We start from the raw sequence: 23,500 nt of genomic DNA on the forward strand, positions 1-23,500 counted from the left end.
GCGAAGGGGTATATCTCCTAACTACCCGATCATTTATTACACCTGAAACTACCCCGGGGCTTTCCAAAAACGCCTGAAACTTTTAAACTATCGGTTCTATCCCATCACCTGTGTTGGTGTCCATTATAAATTTGGGTCTTGCCCTCAAATTTTCATTCATGCCCTCGCACAATTTCCTGGCTGGGCAGCGTGGCTCAACTGGCAGGAACTCCCCCTCTGCCGAACTCTAACCATGGCACCCCCAGGCCCGCATGCTGCCTCCGAGCCTAGCTTCTCCCTATAAACACGGGGGGTTGCCCTCCCTGGCATTGACCCCCTCCGATGCCCACGTGGCGTGTTGATGCCCCGGGTCCCCCTTTCCGAGGGTCGCCCGTGCCCACCCCGTGGCATTCTGGCGCTACGGGTCCCGTTTCCAACGGGCCGCCCGTGCCCACTACACTATCCCGGCCCCTCTTGGGCCCTTGGCCTACTCTGGCCAACTAGTCCGGTGCCCAGGGTGCCCACTAAACAAAACTCACCTTTCCACAGCCACGCTCCCAGCCGGTCCATGAACTCTTGCACCCCTCCAAACGGGTTCCGTGCCTTCTCTCAACACCAACAACAAAACGACTCCCTTTTAGTAAATTTAACTACCCACTAACTGACATTAAACTGACCCCGGGTTCTCTTGGGTGGGAATCACTCCTCCCCCCCAATCAGTCATCGCACCATGCATACCACATTCGCTCCACTCACACACTTGGGCCCGCTGTCCCATACTCACTCATTGTACACTTTTCACTCTTTTCCACTCACACCAACACTCCACTCTGCCATTCTTCCTAATTAAATCCCCTGACTAACTCGTGCTTTCTCGTCATCCCTTAAAACTCATGCACGTTCCATTTACTCTACGTAGCTAAGCTACGTCCCCTCTACACATTTCCATGTCTGTCCTTGTCTCCAAAAATCCCCAACATTCCCATATCCTAAATCTAAACTGAAATCCCTCTAACTAATCCATTCCACGGGCTCCATGAGGCCTTGTCCCTGCCCCATGAGGCCGGTCTAACTATCGCTAACCCATCCCCCTAACTAGTATTTCCTGTGCCCCTAAGAAAGGGGGGTCTTCCGCCCCCTGCCTGGGGCTCGTGTCCACTCGAAGTGGCGAGGCTTGCTTTTTTTTTTTTCCTGCCCACACCAGCGCGGCAATTCGCAACCTGCCCGTGACGTCATGGCAGCTGTTCGCGCACCTCGTCCCCTTGGACAGTAACCTCCGGCAGGGATTCCCTTCTGCCAGATTTCAACCATGCAGTCACGACGTCACTGCGCATCCCAAAGCAAGCCCCGCGTTTCGAGGGGTTCCCCTCGCCAGCACATGTGCTCTGCTCATCGGAGCTTTACAAACACGGCCACGTGGAGAACCCGTCCGAATCAAATTCACATTTCCAGCCTACCTTTTGTCCGTCCCGCGGGATCGGCTTGTATCCACTGCGGACGTTTCCGGACCGGATTTCACTCGCGCAGGCGCGAACGTGGCGGCCTCGTGCGAAGCATGGCACGGACCCCGTGCGCGCTGCTGTACCAATCCGGCATGGTCCTCAAAACCACTACGGCCGCTACACGGCCTTTGTCCCTCTTCAGGCACCGTCTTTGTCGCACTCTCACGCGCACATTCTCACGTGCTCTGACGCTCACACACTCCACCATGGCACTCGGACACGCGGTTGTGCCCTCTCGCATACCAACCGCCATTTCTCTTTCATACCGCGACCTCACACACGCGGTTTCTTTCACACACGGCGCTTCTCCCTTAAACACCTTTTCACTCACGCATCGTGCTTCTTACATACACGGGGTTTCACTCACACACGGGGAATCGCTTACACAAGCCATAACACTGACACACAGGGTTTCACTCACACAATGCATGCTTTCCAGCACGCATTTCGCCACACTCGTAACCACACACACCGGGACGACCACGCTGGGGATTTGCGCTACCTCAAGCGCTCCCGGGGTCTCCAAACCCCCCAAGCTCCACGTGTACCCGTTAACAGCACTCGCCCCCCTAACTCGCAAAGCTCGACCGGACCCACCTCGTCGCGATCTGCTTCAAGGGGGCACATTTTCTCCCTTCGTTCCTGAAGGAGGCTATCCTGCTGCTTGCATCGGGTCCTAACACATTCCTCAAGCTCAACCCCATTGTCCCTCATTACCTCCATCTGTGTGTGTTCGTCCTTTGTGTCGTCCACTTCACCCCCTCTCTCCTCTATCTCCCGTGTCTCTGTTATTTCTATTTCCTGCGTCTCCGTCGTTGTCACCACTACCTCCTTTATTATTTCCTTTTCTTCCTTGCTCCATTTTCCTTCCCATTTGAGTCGTTCTTCCTCTCTGAGCCCCTTTAGTTGTTCATTATCTTTCCGGAGCTTTTCCATCTCTGTGGACTCCATCTTTGCTCTCTCCTCGAGTTGATTAATTTCAAATTCATATCGTTTTTGTTTTTTACCCCACCGTCTCATGTTCTTCATTCTCCAATCTCATCATTTCTTTCAATTGGCCGATCTCCTTTTCCCATTTCATTCGTCGTTCTTTCACGATCTCCGCGTACTTCAACCTTGCTTTCTTTTTGAGTTGTTCTTGTCTTTCCTTTTGTTTCCTTTCCCACTGTCTCTCATGTTCTTCCTTCTCCAATCTTGTTGTTTCTTTCAATACTCTTTCTTGCATCTCATTTTTTAATCTTGCTTCTGCTTCTAACTGTTCGATTTGCACAGTGTGGTTCCTTATAGTTTCATTCTCCGTTCTATTTCTTTCCTGTCTTAACATCCTCAGCTCGTTTTGTAATTCCGTCTCTTTGCTTTGATGTTCCCGAATCTCAGAAGTTTTTTTTTCTAATTCCTTTCTCATCTCCGCACACTCCAAACCTTGCTTTGGCTTCGAACTGTTAGATCTGCACAGTGTGGTTCCTCAACGTTTCATTCTTCGTTCTCTTTCTTTCCTCACTCAACATCCTCAGTTCGTTTTGTAATTTCGTCTCTTTGTTTTGATGTTCCCGAATCTCAGAAGTTTTTTTTTCATAATTCCTCTCTCACCTCCTCACCTCTTTTGCATGCTTCCTTCCTCATTTCGTTCATTTCCCTACCGTATTTCTTTAGGTATTCCAGGCGATCCTCTTTCATTTTTATCATCAGTTCGAGGCTTCTTCTGTCCTGATTGCCTATTCTTACCTCTCGCTTCAGTTGTTCCAACTCCAAATTGTGTTTCCGTTTTTCCTCTTCCAGCTTTTTTTTCCATTCTTCCTCCAATTGTGCCCGAAGCCTGCCAATGTTCGCCAGCCTCACCTGCCATGACCACGTGGTTTGAATCGTTGGTTGGAAGCCCCCCGCCTTGTATTATGCCATTCGTTGCGCTATTAATAGCAGCCCGCTCAGGCCTTGTGCCGCGCTGAGGTACGGCCGCGCCGCCATCTTGTGACTCCGAGTTTGTTTGCTGGAAAAGTTCCTGCACAGGCCGCTCCCACTGACTACTATTTGTGGTGCGGTTATAATAATAAAACGGAGAACCAGATATATTGTTGCATCGCCGTATTTCCCAACCTTCTGGTACGGGTCCAACCCGTATGGCGATGGCGTCCTCGACCATGGATTCTATTAACTCCACATCCACCTCACTACCCACCTGGCTCAACTCGCCTTGGCTGAACATTTTGCGTGCTGGTAATAAAATTTATAACGCTCGTAATTTTGGGACACGGGGGGGGGGGGGGAGGGTTGCTCTGTATACCCCTGATCCGACTCCGTGAATTTTGCTACGAAGGCGGAGGAGTTCGTATCTCCACCCCTGACAACCAAATGTTATGGGCCGGGGGTCGGCCGCCAACCGACCGCTCTGAACGGAGCCGCAAGTCGAGTCGGCCCAACCGATCGCCCGGAATATAGATCGCCGCCTGGATAAGTCCGAGCGACGGGTCCTCGTACAAGAACCGAAATACACCAATGGGCAGATCACGTGGGGTAGAGTCGATTGCCAATCTTCAATGTACCTAAATACCCACGTGATCCAACTACCGGGTATTCCACCCTCGACGGAACTCGTACGGAACAAACGGCCAAGGCAAGCCTGTCCCTTGCGCGATTCCGAGCGGCTTAATCGCCGAGAACCATCCATCCAAATGTCCCCCTTTTACGGCAAACCAACGGCTTTCTAACTCCCAACACACGAAATGCTCATTCATTGAAAGAATCGACGCGACGAGCTGAAAACATTTAACAATTGGGGTATTTATTAATAATAATGGGAAACTCGGGAAGCACGTAAGAGCAGAACTATACCCACTTTACGAAATGCGATGCAAACATTTACAGCACACAAAGCACTTAACAATTTCCTACTTATTAGACGGGCCCACGGACACACGTACGCACACACACACACACACCCAAGAAATGGTGGCAGAGGCCTTCAATAACGAGCTCCAGCTCGGAGGACAGGTGAGCTGAAACCCAGAGCCAATCTCGAACCTCTCCACCTCATGTGGTCTTCAAGTTGTTCAGACCCGGGCTCCAGCGAGAGCGAGCTGGATCCAATCGCCATGAGCCGCGATCCTTCCCAAGCTCCCGCAAATACTCCCGCGCTTCTCAACACGTGCTGGTGAGACGAGGCGCCGATCCTTCCCGTCGATGCGTCTCTTCCCCGAGGAACCACCTCCATGAAGAGGTCGATGAGTCGCACCAAACCGGGAACCAAAATGGAGAACAAAGAGCTCCACGAACCAACAAGAAGAAGAAGAAGCCACCATTCGCAGCTCGAGCCGAGCAACCGGCTCAACTTTCTTCCAAAACAAAGCAACTCGAAGCAAAAAGCTCTCCCGACCCAAGCAGAAGCCGAAGCTCACTGAACCACCAAAGCAAAAAGCCTCCTCCCGAGCCAGGCCTCAGCCGAAGCTCACTGAGCCAGCCGAAGCAAAAAGCCTCTGAAGGCCTCAACCCTAACCCAAGCCAAACAGGACCTGAAGGTCTGCTGAACGACTACTCTCTGCCGAAGCAAAAAGCTTACTCATCAAGAACAAAGAAAGGATCTCGTCCTTATCCTTATCCACCCCCCTCCCCCGCACCTGGCATGACTCATGCCCTCGTGATCCATCCCCCCGCTCAACCACGGGTGGGAGGGAGTTGTTGACGTCATGAATCACAGGACAGCAGGGTTCTTCTTCCTCTTCGCAGAAGAGGGGGAGGGATGTCTCCATTGTTCGTTCCCTAACTATTAAATCGATCCGTAGCGCATCTAATCAATTTCTGAACATTTAAACAATGAAAGGTGAGCTATCTAGGGAACAAGCACTTATCAACATAGCTGACTAAAGGAACCTGTATGTTGTGTGCAAATTCCAAATTCGTAACAATATACATACTGGACACACACACACACACACACACACACACACACACACACACACACACACACACACACACACACACACACACACACACACACACACACACACACACACACACTCACACACACTCACACACTCACACACACACACACTCACACACACACACACACTCACACACACCACACTCACACACACTCACACACACTCACACACACTCACACACACTCACACACACTCACACACACTCTCACACACTCTCACACACTCTCACACACTCTCACACACACACACACACACACATATTTATTTACATATATATATATATATATATATATATATATATATATATATATATATATGTTTGTATTAATGAACTTCGTTTATGGTGTTTTAACCGAGTATCCCACCACCATGAATGATTGAAGTCGTCAGATGGGAAAGTCTTACAGGTCAATCTTTCATGATTCATAAAATATTTCGAGAGGTATGCATCTACACAACCACTTCTCTCTTTTTAACATTCATTCATATTTGTTAAGCAGTTGTTTAGTTTGTTTGTGCTGGATATCTTTTATATTTTGGTGAAATCAGAATGTCACTGTGCACTTCAGTGGTATACTTAAACCAAGGGCTCATCCAAAATTCTCATTCATTGACAATCATACCAATTTGTAGAGCAAACATCAATTTATTGACCTCGGCAAGGGGAAGGTTAGGAATTCCGTGCTTTGTTCTCATCACAGCGACTTTACCTACAAATTCTCTGAATCCGTCCTGTTTAGTTAATTCACGGTCCGTTTAACTTGCAGGGTGCACAGCTATTGCACAATGCACCATTGTTGATGTCACTTTGGAGTCACCTTGTCAGCCTTCCCCAAATGCCTACTTTTGATCTCTTCCTTTTCCTGCCGCCCTAATAAGCCTTCCCTGCTTTGCCTATTTGACAGTTTTGCAGATGGAAGCTCTAAATTACTCGAACCACATCTTGTCTTGGCAGAAATGTCAATGCATCTTTCTTCGAGAAATGAGCTCTTCAAAGATGCAATTTAATTCTCTACACACTTTCTTTTTGAAATCTTGGATAATAAGCACAGATGAAGTCTTCAGACTATTTTTTCTTTGCAAACATCACACAACTGCAACACTACATGAGTTAGATGAGAAGTTTTTTCTCTGTCATATCTGTGTCACTGCCGATGTCCATTTGCTTGAAGTGCTTATCCATTTGCTTTATTTTTTTGCTGCAATAACTGCAAGCAAATCAATTGTTTTCATAGGTCTAGATATTTGAACATCACCGACAACGTAGTCATAAGGCGCATCTTTGTCCACACCAAGCTTGTCCTTTTGTTGCAAACACGTACTGCCACCCCATTACAGATGGTTTATGTGGTGCACTGTCGCATCGAGTGCTGCACTCTCTGATGGATTCATTTCCACTCCTATCTCGTGTGACATTGAATAATTTGTGCCGTGCTCGTCGCTCGATTTCATCCCTAGCTTTGCAGGGAAATGCTAATCGTGCCAATGGTTGGAATCTCTTGTGTACAAAGCTTTATATATCTAAATAAAATTGGTGTTTTGACCTCGTTCAGATATGCAGTGCTCTCTTTTGCAGCTTGGACCTTTCTGAATTCGCCAAGGCAGCCAAGAAACAGCTCCAGTCTGTACGTGCATCAAACGCACAATGCGTATTTATCTGTATGTGACAATGTGCATTTTTTTTGAAACTCAACATGAAGTTTTGGTAATTACCTTTAATGAAAATGCAAAAAAGGCAAAGCAGTATTATGCAACTTAGATTGTTTTTTTTTTAAAGTGTGATTTTTGCTATGGATTTTGCTTATATGTGGATGTAAAGTTAAATTCGGTTTATTATAAGAAAGTGGTTAGTACATCGAATAAAATAAATCTCTCCGGTTGTGTATAAAGCGCAAGCTCGGTGGGCCACATAGCACCCTCCTTTTTTATGTTCTCAATTGATTTCTCTTGTACCTTAATGACTGTTGTGAAATTGCAAAGGAATCGATCTTCGTTGTGGCTTGGGCTCATTCTGATGTAGTCAAAATAGTAATGCTGCATAAAGAGACACTCATATGACTGTAATGTATTTACATGCATGCATACCTGCCAAACATTTTGAATTTAGTACGAGGGGTTGGGGGAGACGACAGGGGGAGAGGCGTCTATATCATATTGAGTTTTTTGGGAGAGTACACAGGAAAGGAACGGGAATCTCTGAAGCATGGGTACAGTAGTGAGGGCACTCAATGGGTATCGCATTGGTTATAGGGTTGATTCCAGCTGAAGGCAACAGCATTGAGGATTTTATTTCTCAGATTTTAGAAACCAAAGAGGTGTCAGGAGAGCTACAATGTCACGATGAGGTTGTTTTAAAGTCAACTGACTCATTCATGACTTTCAGGGAGGAGGTCATCTTCACATAGTGGCAGTCTAATTTTTTTAGTTGGCTCTTCATGCCTTTGAGGCAATTTGTGATGCGGTTCTATGCTACCCCCATTCTCTTAACTGAATGGCCAAAAAAATGAGGGCATCTCTCTTTCATCGAGGTGGGTTAGTGGGAGGAACCAGCACTCTTCAGTGTTTTGTATGTGTTAAATTAAATAATTCAATGTATTCGTGAGGCTGATATTTACTTTCCTCCTCCTCAACTCCCCCACCCCCTCCCCACTCCCCCTTTGCAATATTTTCTTAATAACGAACAAAGTGAACTCTTTCATACATGCTAACTGTGCGACTGCTCCAATGATTCGGCTTGCCCTGTCTGTATATGGCCTTCCCATTATGTCTAACCAGACCCTTTAATCACTAATTTGTAATGAGGAAGTTTTGTTTTCATCAATTGTAGCCCACAATTACCATGAACAGGATGATTAATCCATGTCGGCAAGCTCATAATGCAGTTAAAGAGTTTGAAAGATGTAATGTTTGGTATTTTTATCTGGATTCTGCACCCTGTGAGCCTTAATCTGTGGCTTCAAATCTAAACTTTGCCATTCTTTCATTAATTTGTTAATTCAGTGAACTTTCACCTGGTATGAGCGACATTTAGAATTTTATTGTTTAAAATTATCAAAATCCAGTGAGTCATTTGAGATAAACTCGGAAATACTCTCATGTTAAGCGCTCGTTCGATAAGTCCATCATTATTCAACCTTTTATGATTTGATGTGCAGTTCCCATTTTTCACTAACATTATACAGTATCACCAAATGTGAACTGCAGATCAAAGTGAATCATACTAAAATACGCAAGTTTGTGTCTGTCTGTCGTCCTGTCTTTTTGACCGTGATACATTCTGTCGTTACTTTTCCAATCTCAACCAAACTTGACAGGAGGACTAAGGGTCAGGCGATGGAGGTTGTAGCAACTGCAATTGCCCCCCTTCCCAAGGGGTTTTTTTCCTCTTGGGTGAAATCCATGTTTAGTTGTATATCTGTGATAAGATACAGCAGCTTTTCATGGCATTTTTCCAAGGCTGCTTCTATGAACATAAGTAATAACAACATATGATAATAGCATAATATTAATGTTATTACAAAACAATGTTATTGCTTATAATATCCCCCTCCCCAAGGTGTTGTTCCTCCTTGGACAAATGCCGTGTTAACGTGTATAATAGCTCATCGTGGCGTTTCGTGGGGCACCCCTACTGAAGTAAAAAATATGATGAATCACCAACACGTACGATTACCTTTTTAAACAGTCGCGACTGCTGTTTAACACTAAACTTAAAGAGAGGAAACCCGACGTTCTTGTAGCCCGAGTCTCAATCTATCTAACGTAATCTATATCTCCCAGAGAGGATAACAACATGAACTTTCCTGCCGCTCCCATAGGAAGTGGGTGTACAAGTATCCATAAATCAGCATTGGAATTTTTTTGTATTCATGTCTTGTATGCTTGTAGACGTTCTTTAATTAATTATTTTCTCTGACCGGGTGGGGTTGTTGGGAGAATCTTGGTTTAACGACTTCTAGATAGAACCGTTCGGAGGAACATTTGTTAGTTTTAAACTCTACTGTAAGAAAGCTTGCTTATAATGGAATGGTGCAATGTTTGATTGTTGTTTTTAAAAAAAAAATTGTTTGGGCAATTTGTATTTTTCTTTTTCATTGGAAAGTACAGGATATTGTGAGGACCCATAGTCATTGATGATTCCCTCCTGTAACAAGTGAAGGTAACATAAGTCCACCATAATGAGCCTCGCATGTCGACCAGACCAGGTGGGGCAAGCAGATTATACTCACTCTGATGGTCATTAATGAGCCAGCTGGGTTTTCACTGACAATTCAGTATTTGTGTGGCAGTATTTCTCCTGAGACTACAAATCCAAATCCCTTATACTATTCCCTTCAGCTGCTTCAGCATGCTGGGTGCTTTGCCATCGCCTCCCTGTCAGTCAATCAGGGCAGGGATTTTAAATTTGTTCAGAATGCCTGGTTTGATCGTTCGTTCGTTCATTCATATGCGGCACAAGGCTATGGGGTAACATCATTGGCTGAGGGCTCAGCTGTGTCGCTGATGCAATGCCATCTACTGGAAGCATACCAGAAGCATAACTGAAGGAATGAAGGTTTTATAAAAAGTACACACGATGTTTCTTTGGGTAAAACCGTTTTATTTCACATCCGTAAAATTGCTTTTGCACCATACTTCTTATTAAATTAGTTAGGGTTAGGTAAAATTAAATTGGTTAGGCATGCAGTTTTGAAGCTGATATTTCTTTTTTTAATGATAAAAGTTGGGCCATGAAAGTAAACCAATATTCAGAATGGCTGCCAAGACGCTGTGCACCATATCAGTCTGTCTGCCAAAATGGGAGTTCCTCCCTGATTCATAAAAGGTCCGTTTATACCGCACTTTAGCATCTCAATAATCCAAAGAGGCACGCCAGGGGTGGAGTGTCTATAGTCTATACTTTATCAATTTGGCCATTTATGCTTCCTACTCAACCCACCCAGCAGGGTAAGGTCAACTTCTGGGCCAGGATGCTAAAAGGAAACGTCATAATCGCGTTCCCAAAATTTATATGACATGTTGCCAAGGGACATGTTGTTAAACACCCCCATGCCCTCTTCCACCCCCAACACCTTCCCCCACCCACTCTCCTTTACACACACACACTTCTGTGTCCTACCCTTTCCTCTGCTTTACTCCTATCTCCTCTAGTTTTTTTTTTCTCACCCTATGCTCCACTATCTTAATTTCACTCTTCTCTCTTGTATTCCTTTTTTCAATTCTATCAGTTTTACATTTTGATTTGTTGTTTTTTGTTTTCCTCTTCATAATCCAAATTTTTTATATTTATTTCTAGATCTCTTCTGTCGTTTTTCATGCTACAGTTATATCCTGTCTAATGTGAATGTGGCTGGTTTTTTCCCCCACTTAATTTTTTCCTGCATGCAACAGCATTGTTGACCTTTTTATTTTCTATTTATTTCTGAATTGAAACGCTGATATTTGGTTAAAATTTAAGCATTTACTTGCAGTCAACATCGCTTTTAAGCCTGGTGTTGGCTTAATGGTTTGGGTGGTGGGCTTGGGATCCTAGGGTCCTGAGTTCAAATCCCACTCAGCTATTGAATTAATACCAGGTGGGGGTTGACTCTGCCTGTCATCCTTCCGAAGTCGGAAAAATGAGTGCCAGCATACTGGTATCCTATGTCGGAGTGGCGACCCGTCCAGGATTGTGCCCAATAGCCAACGAGACTGCTTAGGCAGCACCAACACTCTGCATGGAGTATGGTCCTGATGGATGGATGGAACATCGCTTTTCAAATATAGCAGCACAGGCCAACGTTGTCACCTCCCCAGTCCCCACCCATTGCAATACAACATTGCTATTCAAGTTACAATACAGCATCAAATTCATCAACAAAAATTCGTTTTCAGTCAAATTATATATAATGGAATAAATATTTTAATTAGAAGTTTGGCAGTCATTCACTGTATGGTCTGGCTGTTTCACACACATCCTTTGTCCTTCCTTTATTGTTATGATTTTCCTTGAAATCTATATTTTTATCCTTCAAACACTTTTACCAGTTTAAACTTCTCCTCACATTAACACCCATCTTTTTATCTGAATATTTCCAGTGTCCAGTGCTTTCCTTGTCTTCATGTCCTTTGTATTCCAGCCTATTTTCCCCAATCCTTTCCATGTACCCTGCCATATTCATTTAACATTTAACCTCTAACCATCGTCCACATTCGATTTTTTTTTTTTTTCCAATTCAGATCTCTTCTCATTTTGTAAAACCAAATACTATCTGTTCTTTCCACAATACACATCCTTTTAACCAATGAACTGTTTCCAACATTGGTATAAACCCTTGTAACAATGGATGTGTGAAATCTTGCTTTTACAAAGAAGGCTGTGTAATGATCTTGTTTCTTCGATGAAGAAACTCAAAAATAGTTTAATTTATTGAGTGACCTACAAATTGTAGCTTTGTCAGAATTATCAGTTTGTAACAGCATGTAGATAGATAGATTACACTGAACAACAAATTTCAAAATTTTTTTTTTACTGGAGATGTGTAAAGTGATTAAGACTAATTTGGGTACGCTGATTTCAAAAATCATAACCGTTTTGCTGTATCACGTCAGGATTTTCAGGAACAGAAATATTCCCATTGCCTAGAAGTCAGGATTTCAATGAAATTTACATATGTCTTTAACATGTCTATTTCGTACAATTGTTGTTAACTTGTGTTATATTTCTTTCTTTCAGATAAAGATGAGTAGGCGTTCCTGTACCAATCATCCTGACAACTTCTGTTATGTCTGTGGTCGGTATACCAAAAAAGATCAACAGCGAAGTATATCTACAGCAGTGAAAATGAAGGCCGCCTACTTTCACTACTTCGGGTGTAAGGTGGGGGACCAAGAACAGAGCTGGGCACCACACATCTGCTGCACAAGCTGTCACACAACCTTGACTCAGTGGTTGGTGGGCAAGCGCGCGAGCATGCCATTTGCGGTGCCCATGATATGGCGTGAGCCGCAGAATCATCATGATGATTGTTATTTCTGCTGCACAAGCATCGCCGGCTTCAATAAGAAGAATAAAGGTCACATCAAGTACGCTGACTGCGTCTCTGCTCGTAAACCTGTGCCTCATGATGACGAGAACCCCGTTCCAACACCTCCAGCTGATCAGAACATAGCTGTAAGCAGTGGTGAAGAGGATGGTGATGATGAACCTTTGAACCCGACACTCAAGAATCACACCTTCTGAACCAGGGAGACTTAAATGATCTTGTAAGAGATCTCTCGCTGTCAAAGGCGAAGGCAGAGCTGCTTGGATCAAGGCTGCAGCAGTGGAATCTACTTGAACCTAACACCAAGATATCCTTGTTCAGAGCACGTCACAGAGACATGGCTGAGTTCTTTGAGATGGAAGACACGATGACATTCTGCAGTGACATCAACGGTCTGTTGAAAGAACTTGGGTGTGATCACGATCCTGCAGACTGGCGCCTCTTCATCGACTCGGGGAAGAACAGCTTGAAGGCTGTTTTGCTCCACAATGGCAACGAGAAACCATCAGTCCCACTGGCTCACGCGTTCGGCATGACAGAGACCTATGAGACTATGCGGCAGCTGCTTGATTCCATCAAGTACAATGACTTCAACTGGCACATCTGCGGAGACTTGAAAGTGGTGGCGCTGTTGTTAGGGCTGCAGTCAGGCTACACGAAATACATGTGCTTCCTTTGTCTCTGGGATAGCAGAGACGACAAGAATCACTGGACGAAGAAAGATTGGGAAGAGCGAAAAGAGCATGTACCTGGTCGACACAACGTGAAGCATGTCGCCCTTGTCGACCCAGCCAAGGTTTTCCTTCCACCACTCCACATAAAGCTCGGCTTGATGAAAAGTTTTGTACGGGCAATGGATCTGAATGGGCGTGGGTTTTTATACCTCAAGGAAAAGTTTGGCAACACCTTGTCGGAGGCCAAGATCAAGGCTGGTGTCTTTGTTGGACCGCAAATCCGACAGATTATGAAGGACGAAACTTTTCCGACAACTCTAAACCCCAAAGAGCTGGCAGCGTGGAGGAGCTTCAAAGCTGTGACGGACAACTTCTTGGGGAACGAGCGCGCGGACAACTATGAAGAAATAGTGCAGCAGCTGCTGGAGTCCTTCAGGAAACTTGGCTCCAGGATGTCCCTGAAAATCCATTTCCTACACCAGCACCTGAACTTCTTCCCTGACAACTTGGGAGCAGTCTCGGACGAGCACGGCGAGCGATTCCACCAAGAGATTTCACTCATGGAGACGCGTTACCAAGGGCGGCACAACCCGAACATGATGGGCGATTTCTGCTGGTTCCTGCATCGTGAAACTGACACAGAGCAGCACAAACGCAAAGCCAAATGCCTAAAGCATTTTTAATTACATTCTAGTGGAGTTTTTCTGTAATTTCTATAATTTTGAAGCATTCATGATGAAATAAATGAATAAATGAATTTTTGTAAATTTCATTGAAATCCTGACTTCTAGGCAATGGGAATATTTCTGTTACTGAAAATCCTGACGTGATACAGCAAAACGGTTATGATTTTTGAAATCAGCGTACCCAAATTAGTCTAAATCACTTTACACATCTCCAGTAAAAAATTTTTGTTGTTCAGTGTTATGTATTGATGCAATTATTTGTAAGTATTTATAGATGATTTAACTTCATTACATTTATTTAACCTTTTATCACTTATCACTTTGCTTTCTTTTTATAGCTCAGCAACCGCCTGTTTGAAGATTTGGCGATGGATGTATACGACGAGGTGGACCGCAGAGAGGTGGATGCAGGTATATGAAGCAGCTGTTATCAAACTATCATAACAACTGGTGGATTGCAACTGGGCATCGGTGCTGCTTTCCATCCTACGACTGGGCGTCGGCGCTCCTTTCCGTCCTGCGACTAGGCGTCGGCGCTGCTTTCCGTCATCCTGCGACTCGGTGTCGGCGCTGCTTTCCATCCTGCGACTGGGCATCGGCGCTGCTTTCCATCCTGCGACTGGGCGTCGGCGCTGCTTTCCGTCCTCAGACTGGGCGTCGGTGATGCTTTCCGTCCTGCGACTGGGCGTCGGCGCTCCTTTCTGTCGTGCGACTAGGCGTCGGCGCTGCTTTCCGTCATCCTGCAACTGGGCGTCGGCGCTGCTTTCTGTCCTGCGACTGGGCGTCGGCGCTGCTTTCTTTCCTGTGACTGGGCGTCGGCGCTGCTTTCCGTCCTGTGACTGGGCGTCGGCGCTGCTTTCCGTCCTGCGACTGGGCGTCGGCGCTGCTTTCCCTCGTCCTGTGACTGGGCGTTGGCGCTGCTTTCCGTCGTCTTGCGACTGGGCGTCGGCGCTGCTTTCCGTCCTGCAACTGGGCGTCGGCGCTGCTTTCCCTCGTCCTGCGACTGGGCGTCAGCGCTGCTTTCCCTCGTCCTGCGACTGGGCGTCGGCGCTGCTTTCCGTCGTCCTACGACTGGGTGTTGGCGCTGCTTTCCGTCGTTCTACGACTGGGCGTCGGCACTGCTTTCCGTCGTCCTACGACTGGGCGTCGGCGCTGCTTTCCGTCGTCCGACTGGGCGTCGGCGCTGCTTTCCGTCGTCTTACGACTGGGCGTCGGCGCTGCTTTCCCTCCTGCGACTGGGCGTCGGCGCTGCTTTCTGTCTAAATATTCCAGCTTGTTATTTTTGGCTATATCAGCCTTAATGGCATCCTTTCTAAGGCCTAACTTGATTCGTTGTGAGCCTAAATAGTTGGTTTCAGGTTTTAACTCTTACTTTCTTGAATAATTGCATCATTATTCGACCAAGATTCCTTCAGCAGCTCTGACGGGTGATTGGGATGGGGTATGCCAGAATCTATTCTCCCTCCACTGGTGTGTGTGTGTGTGTGTGTGTGTGTGTGTGTGTGTGTGTGTGTGTGTGTGTGTGTGTGTGTGTGTGTGTGTGTGTGTGTGTGTGTGTGTGTGTGTGTGTGTGTGTGTGTGTATGTATATATGTATGTATATATATATATATATATATATATATATATATATATATATATATATATATATATATATATATATATATATCTGCCTTGAAAGGAATTTATTAAAAGCAATAATCAGTTTATCCTTTAGCTCTCAAGTATTGTATAGCATGCCATTGAGATGATTCATTGACTGGAAGTTTGTTTCTTTGGCAATTTCAGGTTTTTTTTATTTTTATTTTTCTTTGTTCAATATGATTCCTCAATCCTCGTACAACTAATCAGTGCCATCAATCTGTTCGTTCATAATTTAGTCTCTGAATATTTGGAGGTTCGAAAAATCCTTTGTTTGTCCTGCAGTTTGGTTGGCTACTCAGTCACACAGCACACTCGTTTCTGAAAGACCAGTTGTTCCTTTCTTGCCTTTAAATCCTGACTACTCATCTCCCAGAAATCAGGTAAGGATGCCTTTGGTTTTCACGTCATCCCTCCATATCATATGCAACATATTTATCTTTCAATTGTGGGATTGCAAACATTTTGGTCAATGCATGTCAAAAGCAAAGCCAAAGTTCTCAGCATTTTGCCAATACCTGTCATGTTCTCTGTCTTTTTTATTTTTATTTTTTAACGGTTTTCTTTGTATATTCAGAGTCTACAAGGGAATAATTACATTTTGAATTAGATCTGTTATTGCTGGGACTTTTAATTTTGTGGGTGGTTTTCATTTTACTTTGACTTTTTGGTTATTACTAAGCTTGAGTGTGTGTTTCACAAACTATACTATACTTGCTGCACTCTTTAAGGTATTACCCATATTTGAACACATGCCTGTTGCATAATAATGGAAGGCTTCATACACCTTCAAAGGTAGAATGTTGTTGGAGTTAGCTCGAGCAGGACATTATTGATAGCCTCGTTCATCAAAAACTTATTACCCCTAAAGCCCTCTTTCAGCGGATTAAATAGATGAGTCACTCGGTGACAAGTGTGCACTGTATCGGGTTTGTGACTGAACTTGTCAAACACTTTTCAAACGCACAGTAGTCGTCGTCGTCGTCGTCGTCGTCATCGTCGTCATCATCATCATCATCATCATCATCATCATCATCATCATCATCATCATCAGTGCCGTGTGAGCAGTGTGACCACTCCTCATTTTCATAAATGCCAAGGTGAGCCAATGAAAAAACCCAAGCATTCACAAGGTTTCGGAAAAGCGATGATAATAGAAAACCTATACGCCAAGAAAACCTTCAGAAAACCAAGACGCCAAGGTGAACAACGAATAGCCAATATCTTGTGAAAAAAGCCAAGGAGTGGTCACACTGCATGTGAGGGAAAGCATTTTCACACAGACAAATCTGGCCATTTCCTTCTTGTTGCTGATTTAACCTTGTCAAAGAAAAACTTGTCACTCTGTATTGATTTCCTTGAATACAAGAGAACCATCAATATACAGAATAATTTGCATGTCCAAAACTGGACTTGAGATATTTAGATTTATACATTTTCTGAATATATGAGTCCTATCTGAGATTCAGGGAAGTCTGATGTAAAACTTGTTTGGAGGCATTCCGTTTCAGGGAATATTCAACGATTGCCTGGATGTAAATAATGGCAAACAGCCACGCCAAGGATTGATTATGCAACAACCTTAAATCATACAGCTCTGCTTTTGTGAGGTGATTGCTGATTCGCTGAAAGGAAGTTATTGACCAATCAATAAACCCTTTTGTGCTTGCCCTTGTTTCCATTCGGTCAATGCTTGCCTCTGAGCTGCTTAGTCTGGATTTGATTCTCGACCTAAGACCCAGGCCAAATTTCAAATTCCTTCCCTGACTTTCTTGCCAACCCCCACCTTGTAGAAATGGTGTGTCAAACACAACTCAACGAGATAGGAAGGCCTTTACCCTGTAATGGACTGAAATAGACTGGTCGTGTGTGTGTGTGTGTGTGTGTGTGTGTGTGTGTGTGTGTGTGTGTGTGTGTGTGTGTGTGTGTGTGTGTGTGTGTGTGTGTGTGTGTGTGTACGTACACGCATGCATGCCCGCATACATACAAAACCTTGATTCATGAAATCATGAGGGCAAATGCTTGTATAGGAGCTCTCATATACTCTACTTCTTTCCCCTGCCCCTCCCCCACCCCTCATTTTTCATTTTCAAATACACTGTTTTATTGATGGCCACTCACTTCCATTATTGAGCATGCTGTGTGGTGCAGGGCCGACAAAAACTGGCAAGATTTAACCCTCGAGAGTTTGCAACACTCATAGTCGACATCCTCAGCGAGGCCAAGCGCAGGCAGCATGCATTCAGTAGGAAGAGTGCCAGAGGTATACATATTATCTCACTCGCACTCACTTCCTTATCTGTCGTGTGCAGTTTGATGCAGACAATCCTGATGTGGTGTCCTTACTCCAATGACCTGATGTTTTTGATTGTATCCCATAATTCTGACCTCAGGAGACATTGAGCTGGAGGCAGTAAATGGTTGTCTACAGGGAGGCAGCAACGAAATAGAGGAACAGCCAGACTATGATGATGTGCCTTCAGAGGATGAGGTCTCCACTGTTTTTACTCCAAACAGCCAAGAGCAGGTGCGCCGTAAAGTGATACTCTCTCTCTCTCTCTCTCACATGGAAAATGACCGTCTGAAATTACATTTTTACAAGGCAATTAAAGAGAAGATAATAAAGTTACCCTGAACATAAATTCCAAAAGATCCTTAAATTTGGAGTAAAACACTTGTTGAAATGTGCTTTGAGAGACCATGCCTGCTGGTTTTCTCCCCTTCAATGCACACCTATCATGACTTGCTTAGCAATGGAGAAAATTTCTCTGAGTAAGCTCCGGATGGCAGTGAAGATAGTAGTTTTTCTGTTTTGTATATAATTAAACCAGAATTAGGACATTCGGACCAAAATGCATTTCTGGGTGCGGAGGGGGTAGTTGTTGGAACCGTATGGTTCCGAACCGTACCAGTTTGAGGATAACTCAGGCACTGAAGGCAAGTTGGCACAATGACTTGATGTCAATATGGATTTGTGACTGCAAAATGTCGAGTAAGTGGGAATTTCTTTCTTAATTGGCATTTTGCAACTGCTTAGTATTATTTGGATGGAGTGGCTACATCTCAAACAGGCAGAATTATTTTGTGACCAGACACTCAATCTCAAATATGGGCCTAATGCTGTTGAATCAACACAGGAATGTTGGAATAGGGCAAGGCTAATGAGTATCGGGATTGGATGCCGAGCTCAAAAGTTAACGTTGTCCCTTTTCAATTGGCCTGTCTGGGTTTTAATCCCGACAAAATGGGATCTGACTGTGCTGTCATCCTGCTGCATCATAAAATAATAATACCAGACTCGGTGGTGTAATGGTGAGCGCGTCTGCTCCGAGTCTGGGAAGTCGGTGTTTCAAATCCTGGCGAGTCATATCAAAGACTTAGAAATGGTACATGCTGTTTCCTTGCTTGACATTCAGCATTTTAAAGGATATGAGCATGGACGATCCCCATAGGTTGGCTTCCTTGAGGAGGAGGAAATTTCTCCTTTGGAAATTCCCTGCTAAGTGCGGTGAGAAAGGCGGCGCCATTGTTGGACATTGCTGGTCCCCAAAGTGCCCTGGGAAGTGACGCCACTTCCCCAAGCTCAGTGGCTGTATTTGTCTCGTCTAGCAGTCCTGTGTTGTCGTGTATGTTTGTATGTATGTCCGTGTGTGTGCGGCAGCTCCACTATGAGCCTCAAATGCAGCTTTTTTATTTTTTAAAGTCCATTGATTTGGTTTATCCGTGGCAGCTCTGGAAACCACACTGATGCTATTGAGCTACTAATATCTCAAAAGTACTGTGGATTTCTGCATGAACAAATGCTATGAGTTTCCATCGTCATTTTCCATGATGCCTTCACTCCACTTCTGCATTCCAATTATTCTCTCAACATCGTTTGAAATGAATAATTCAAATTGGTGCGTCCAATCTACCTATGTCAACCATTTCACTTTCGATGCCTCTTCAGTGACTTTTTTGGACTAAACTAAATACATGCAGGATTACTGACACCTTATAAAAAAGCACAACTGGAGAATTTGATTAGTTTCTTTGGAATTATTCATCATGTGATCTGTAAAGACATTCTGAAATTAACCTTATGAAGGATGTCCAGTCTTTGAAAATGTATCCACTTGTTTTTGGATCCTGAGGTACCATACCATGTCATATTTGGATAGTTTTTTTGAGATCAATGTTTCTTCCCCCCTCCACCCACCACACTCTCACGTTCGTTCTCTCGTTCTCTCTCTCTCTCTCTCTCTCTCTCTCTCTCTCTCTCTCTCTCTCTCTCTCTCTCTCTCTCTCTCTCTCTCTCTCTCTCTCTCTCTCTCTCTCTCTCTGTCTCTGTCTCTGTCTCTGTCTCTGTCTCTGTCTCTGTCTCTGTCTCTGTCTCTGTCTCTGTCTCTGTCTCTCTCTCTCTCTCTCTCTCTCTCTCTCTCTCTCTCTCTTGTTCTCTCTCTCTCTCTCTCTCTCTCTCTCTCTCTCTCTCTCTCTCTCTCTCTCTCTCTCTCTCTCTCTCTCTCTGTCTCTGTCTCTGTCTCTGTCTCTGTCTCTGTCTCTGTCTCTGTCTCTGTCTCTGTCTCTGTCTCTGTCTCTGTCTCTGTCTCTGTCTCTGTCTCTGTCTCTGTCTCTCTCTGTCTCTGTCTCTGTCTCTGTCTCTGTCTCTGTCTCTGTCTCTGTCTCTGTCTCTGTCTCTGTCTCTCTCTCTCTCTCAATCTCTCTCTCTATCTCTCTCTCTCTGTCTCTCAATCTCTCTCTCTGTCTCTCTCTCTGTCTCTCAATCTCTCTCTCTGTCTCTCTCTCTGTCTCTCTCTGTCTCTGTCTCTCTCTCTCTCTCTCTCTCTCTCTCTCTCTCTCTCTCTCTCTCTCTCTCTCTCTCTCTCTCTCTCTCTCTCTCTCTCTCTCTCTCTCTCTCTCTCTCTATCTCTGTCTCTCTCTCTGTCTCTCTCTCTGTCTCTCTCTCTGTCTCTCTCTCTGTCTCTCTCTCTCTCTCTCAATCTCTCTTTCTCTCTTTCTCTCTTTCTCTCTTTCTCTCTTTCTCTCTCTCTCTCTCTCTCTCTCTCTCTCATTCTCTCTCTCTCTCATTCTCTCTCTCTCTCATTCTCTCTCTCTCTCATTCTCTCTCTCTCATTCTCTCTCTCTCATTCTCTCTCTCTCTCATTCTCTCTCTCTCTCATTCTCTCTCTCTCTCATTCTCTCTCTCTCTCATTCTCTCTCTCTCTCATTCTCTCTCTCTCTCATTCTCTCTCTCTCTCTCTCTCTCTCTCTCTCTCTCTCTCTCTCTCTCTCTCTCTCTCTCTCTTGTTTCTCTCTCTTTCTTTCAAGTTGCAGACCTTCAAATGCTCCAAGAACATGAAAATGAAACATGCCGACGAGTTACTTTGTGACTAATCTGGTGCCTAACCATTTTAAAATTGTCATCCTTCTGCTATAACTTAACACCCCCAAACTCTCTACTTTACTCACAAATTACAGCCATCATTTTGGAACTCGTATGATGTTAAAAACACATTGAATGACATTTTCTCTTCCCATCTAATATTGTACAACTCTCCACAGCACACAGATGGGCAGGAAGACTTGGGCCAGTCTGTCTCTCCTCGGGAGTTTGTTGATCTGAAGGAATCCTTGGCACGCTCTGAGCAGAAGGTGCAGCAGCTGCTGGTAGTAAACAGCAGTTTGAGTGAGGCTGTAGGGGTCCTGCAGCATGAGGTAAAAATAGGTACCATGTATGAATCAGCTAATATCCCATGGGCTATACGAGTAAGCAACCCATGGTCCTTGTACAATGGATGTAATCAACACGGCGGTGATTGAGGAAGGCTAACGGCCATGGTTAGCAAGGAGAAGCTGAAATTTCGGGCATTAACCCTTCGTTGCTCATGTTATCGCCCAAAACCTTAGCTTCTCTGTTTCCCATGGCCATTAGCCTTCCTCAATTAGTGTCCTGTTGATTTCATCCATGCTGCTTGTGTGTCTAATGACCAGTGTAGAGGTGCCTGTTTCTGGGATGGAGCTTCGCGGAGGTGTATTAGCAGCCTGCTGACCATTGTTGTTGGTTTATGTGTTAGGCTACTTGCTTAGCTGGTTTGTTTGTGGTTTAAAGAATAAATACATGCCCCATGACCTGTAAATTATTGATTGCTATGACAAGTTGAAAGGAGATGATGAGTAACGCTTCTTGTGGCCACCATTTTGCTCTTAGGTGAAGAAGCTCCACAGTGAGAACATAACACTGCGGCAGAGTGTGTACCATGAATCACCCCGGACTTCAGTGGCATTACCTGATCACCCAGAGGTCTCTGGAGGCAAGGTGTGGCGTCCTGTGTCCATGTATGAGACAGGGTGGCGTGCAAGCCAGCCTCCAGCATCTGACCTTTCAACCACACAGGGTGCAATGGGTGTTCAGCAGTTTCATAACACTGTGAGTCATCTTTATAGAAACCAGCAATGTGTACCAAAAACATAAGCCTTTGTTTGTTTCCTTTAACATGATGGAGATGGATCTAGGATTTCTTGAAGGAGAAGAAACATTGGATGGGATAGGGTGTGGGCAGGGTGCACATATATACATTTATGGTGTTGATCATAATTCCTGGAGAAAGAGACATTGAAATATTTTTTGTGATGAAAGTGTAATTTTTGAATCAAAGTACAACAATATACATTTTTTTTCTTCTGAGAAGTAGAGTGGGGTGGGGGGAGGGTACACACACATGTGCACACACACACACACACACACACACACACACACACACACACACACACACACACACACACACACACACCCAGGGACACTTAATATATAATCAAAATTTCCATCCATAATCGCCCACCCCCCCCCCGACCCTCACGCCATGCCGATCTGCCCTTGTCTTTTTCAAAGCCTCTTAGCCTGACTTGAAGTATTTTATGGAAAATGTAGCCCTCTACTGACTGCCTACATGTACAACACAAAAGTAGACAAGTGAAAAATTTATCCCAATAATTTTTTCTTTTACTCCCAAATGGCTTGCAAATATGTCAGAACCTCCATTATTACATTGCACAAGATTCACCCTCTCACTAAAAAAATGCAATATTAATCACATGTCTGATTTTGCTTCTGGAAGATGTCCGGCAATCGCATCCAGCGCCCAGGGACCAGGCACACTGCGTACGTTACTGGGCAGACAGATTTTTCAAGGCCTGCCTGTTTTCCTTCGTCTTCGAATCCCCACTACAGTCTTGGCCCGATGCACACCTCTGGCCTCGCGCAGAATCTGGAATCTCAAAACCTATGGTCGAAGGTATGAGGGCCCTTTCAATTTTCAATATAGGATTAAAATATGAATCTGTCCAAGTCTTCCATTTGATAAAAATCACGTGTGAACTGTGACTGAGTGATGGTGTGACTATGAACCGGCTGAGTGCCAGTGTGATTGTGAACCGGCTGATTGACGGTGTGATTGTGAACCGGCTGAGTGACGGTGGGATTGTGAACCGGCTGAGTGACGGTGGGATTGTGAACCGGCTGAGTGACGGTGGGATTGTGAACCGGCTGAGTGACGGTGGGATTGTGAACCGGCTGAGTGACGGTGGGATTGTGAACCGGCTGATTGACGGTGTGATTGTGAACCGGCTGATTGACAGTGTGATTGTGAACTGGCTGAGTGACGGGGTGATTGTGAACCAGCTGAGTGACGATGTGTTTGTGAAATGCTTCTTTATTGTTATTTAACAGCTATCTGTAGCATTTTACAGTTTATATTTTAATGCAGACTAAACTTGTTTAAAATATATATATATATATATATATATATATATATATATATATATATATATATATATATATATATATATATATTGTCCTCAGTAACATAAGGAACACATGCTTCCTGTAATAAAAAGAATCGTGTCTTTGAATCCATTTTTGTTTCTCTTCTGAGTCGCAGTTACTGCATTGAGCAATGGGAGAAATAATAAATATAAATGTTTTTTTTTCTTTTTTGCATCCTTTGCTTTTGAAACAGAAGTAAAATTGTGCATAACTTACTGTTTTCCCAAAGTAACAATTGGCAATAGGTTGACAGGATAG

At 44.5% G+C, this 23,500-nt stretch overlaps 1 protein-coding gene across 1 annotated transcript in view; it reads left to right on the plus strand.

The window, feature by feature from the left end:
• The window catches only part of LOC147011007 (ARF GTPase-activating protein GIT1-like), a 35,901-nt gene extending 12,728 nt beyond the window's left edge, over window positions 1-23,173 (plus strand). The window contains exons 3-10 of the mRNA XM_085859085.1: window positions 6,993-7,041; window positions 14,140-14,212; window positions 15,727-15,824; window positions 17,593-17,704; window positions 17,835-17,968; window positions 20,983-21,135; window positions 21,629-21,847; window positions 22,536-23,173. Of these exons, the coding sequence (XP_085715211.1) occupies window positions 6,993-7,041; window positions 14,140-14,212; window positions 15,727-15,824; window positions 17,593-17,704; window positions 17,835-17,968; window positions 20,983-21,135; window positions 21,629-21,847; window positions 22,536-22,718 (1,021 nt within the window). The 3' untranslated portion in view covers window positions 22,719-23,173. The remainder of the gene's footprint in view (window positions 1-6,992; window positions 7,042-14,139; window positions 14,213-15,726; window positions 15,825-17,592; window positions 17,705-17,834; window positions 17,969-20,982; window positions 21,136-21,628; window positions 21,848-22,535) is intronic.
• The last annotated feature ends 327 nt before the right edge of the window (window positions 23,174-23,500 follow it).

The sequence above is a fragment of the Eptatretus burgeri genome, chromosome 16, assembly GCF_056783735.1.
Source record: "Eptatretus burgeri isolate ZD-2024b chromosome 16, Ebu_testis_v1, whole genome shotgun sequence".
Taxonomy (NCBI): Eukaryota; Metazoa; Chordata; class Myxini; order Myxiniformes; family Myxinidae; genus Eptatretus; species Eptatretus burgeri.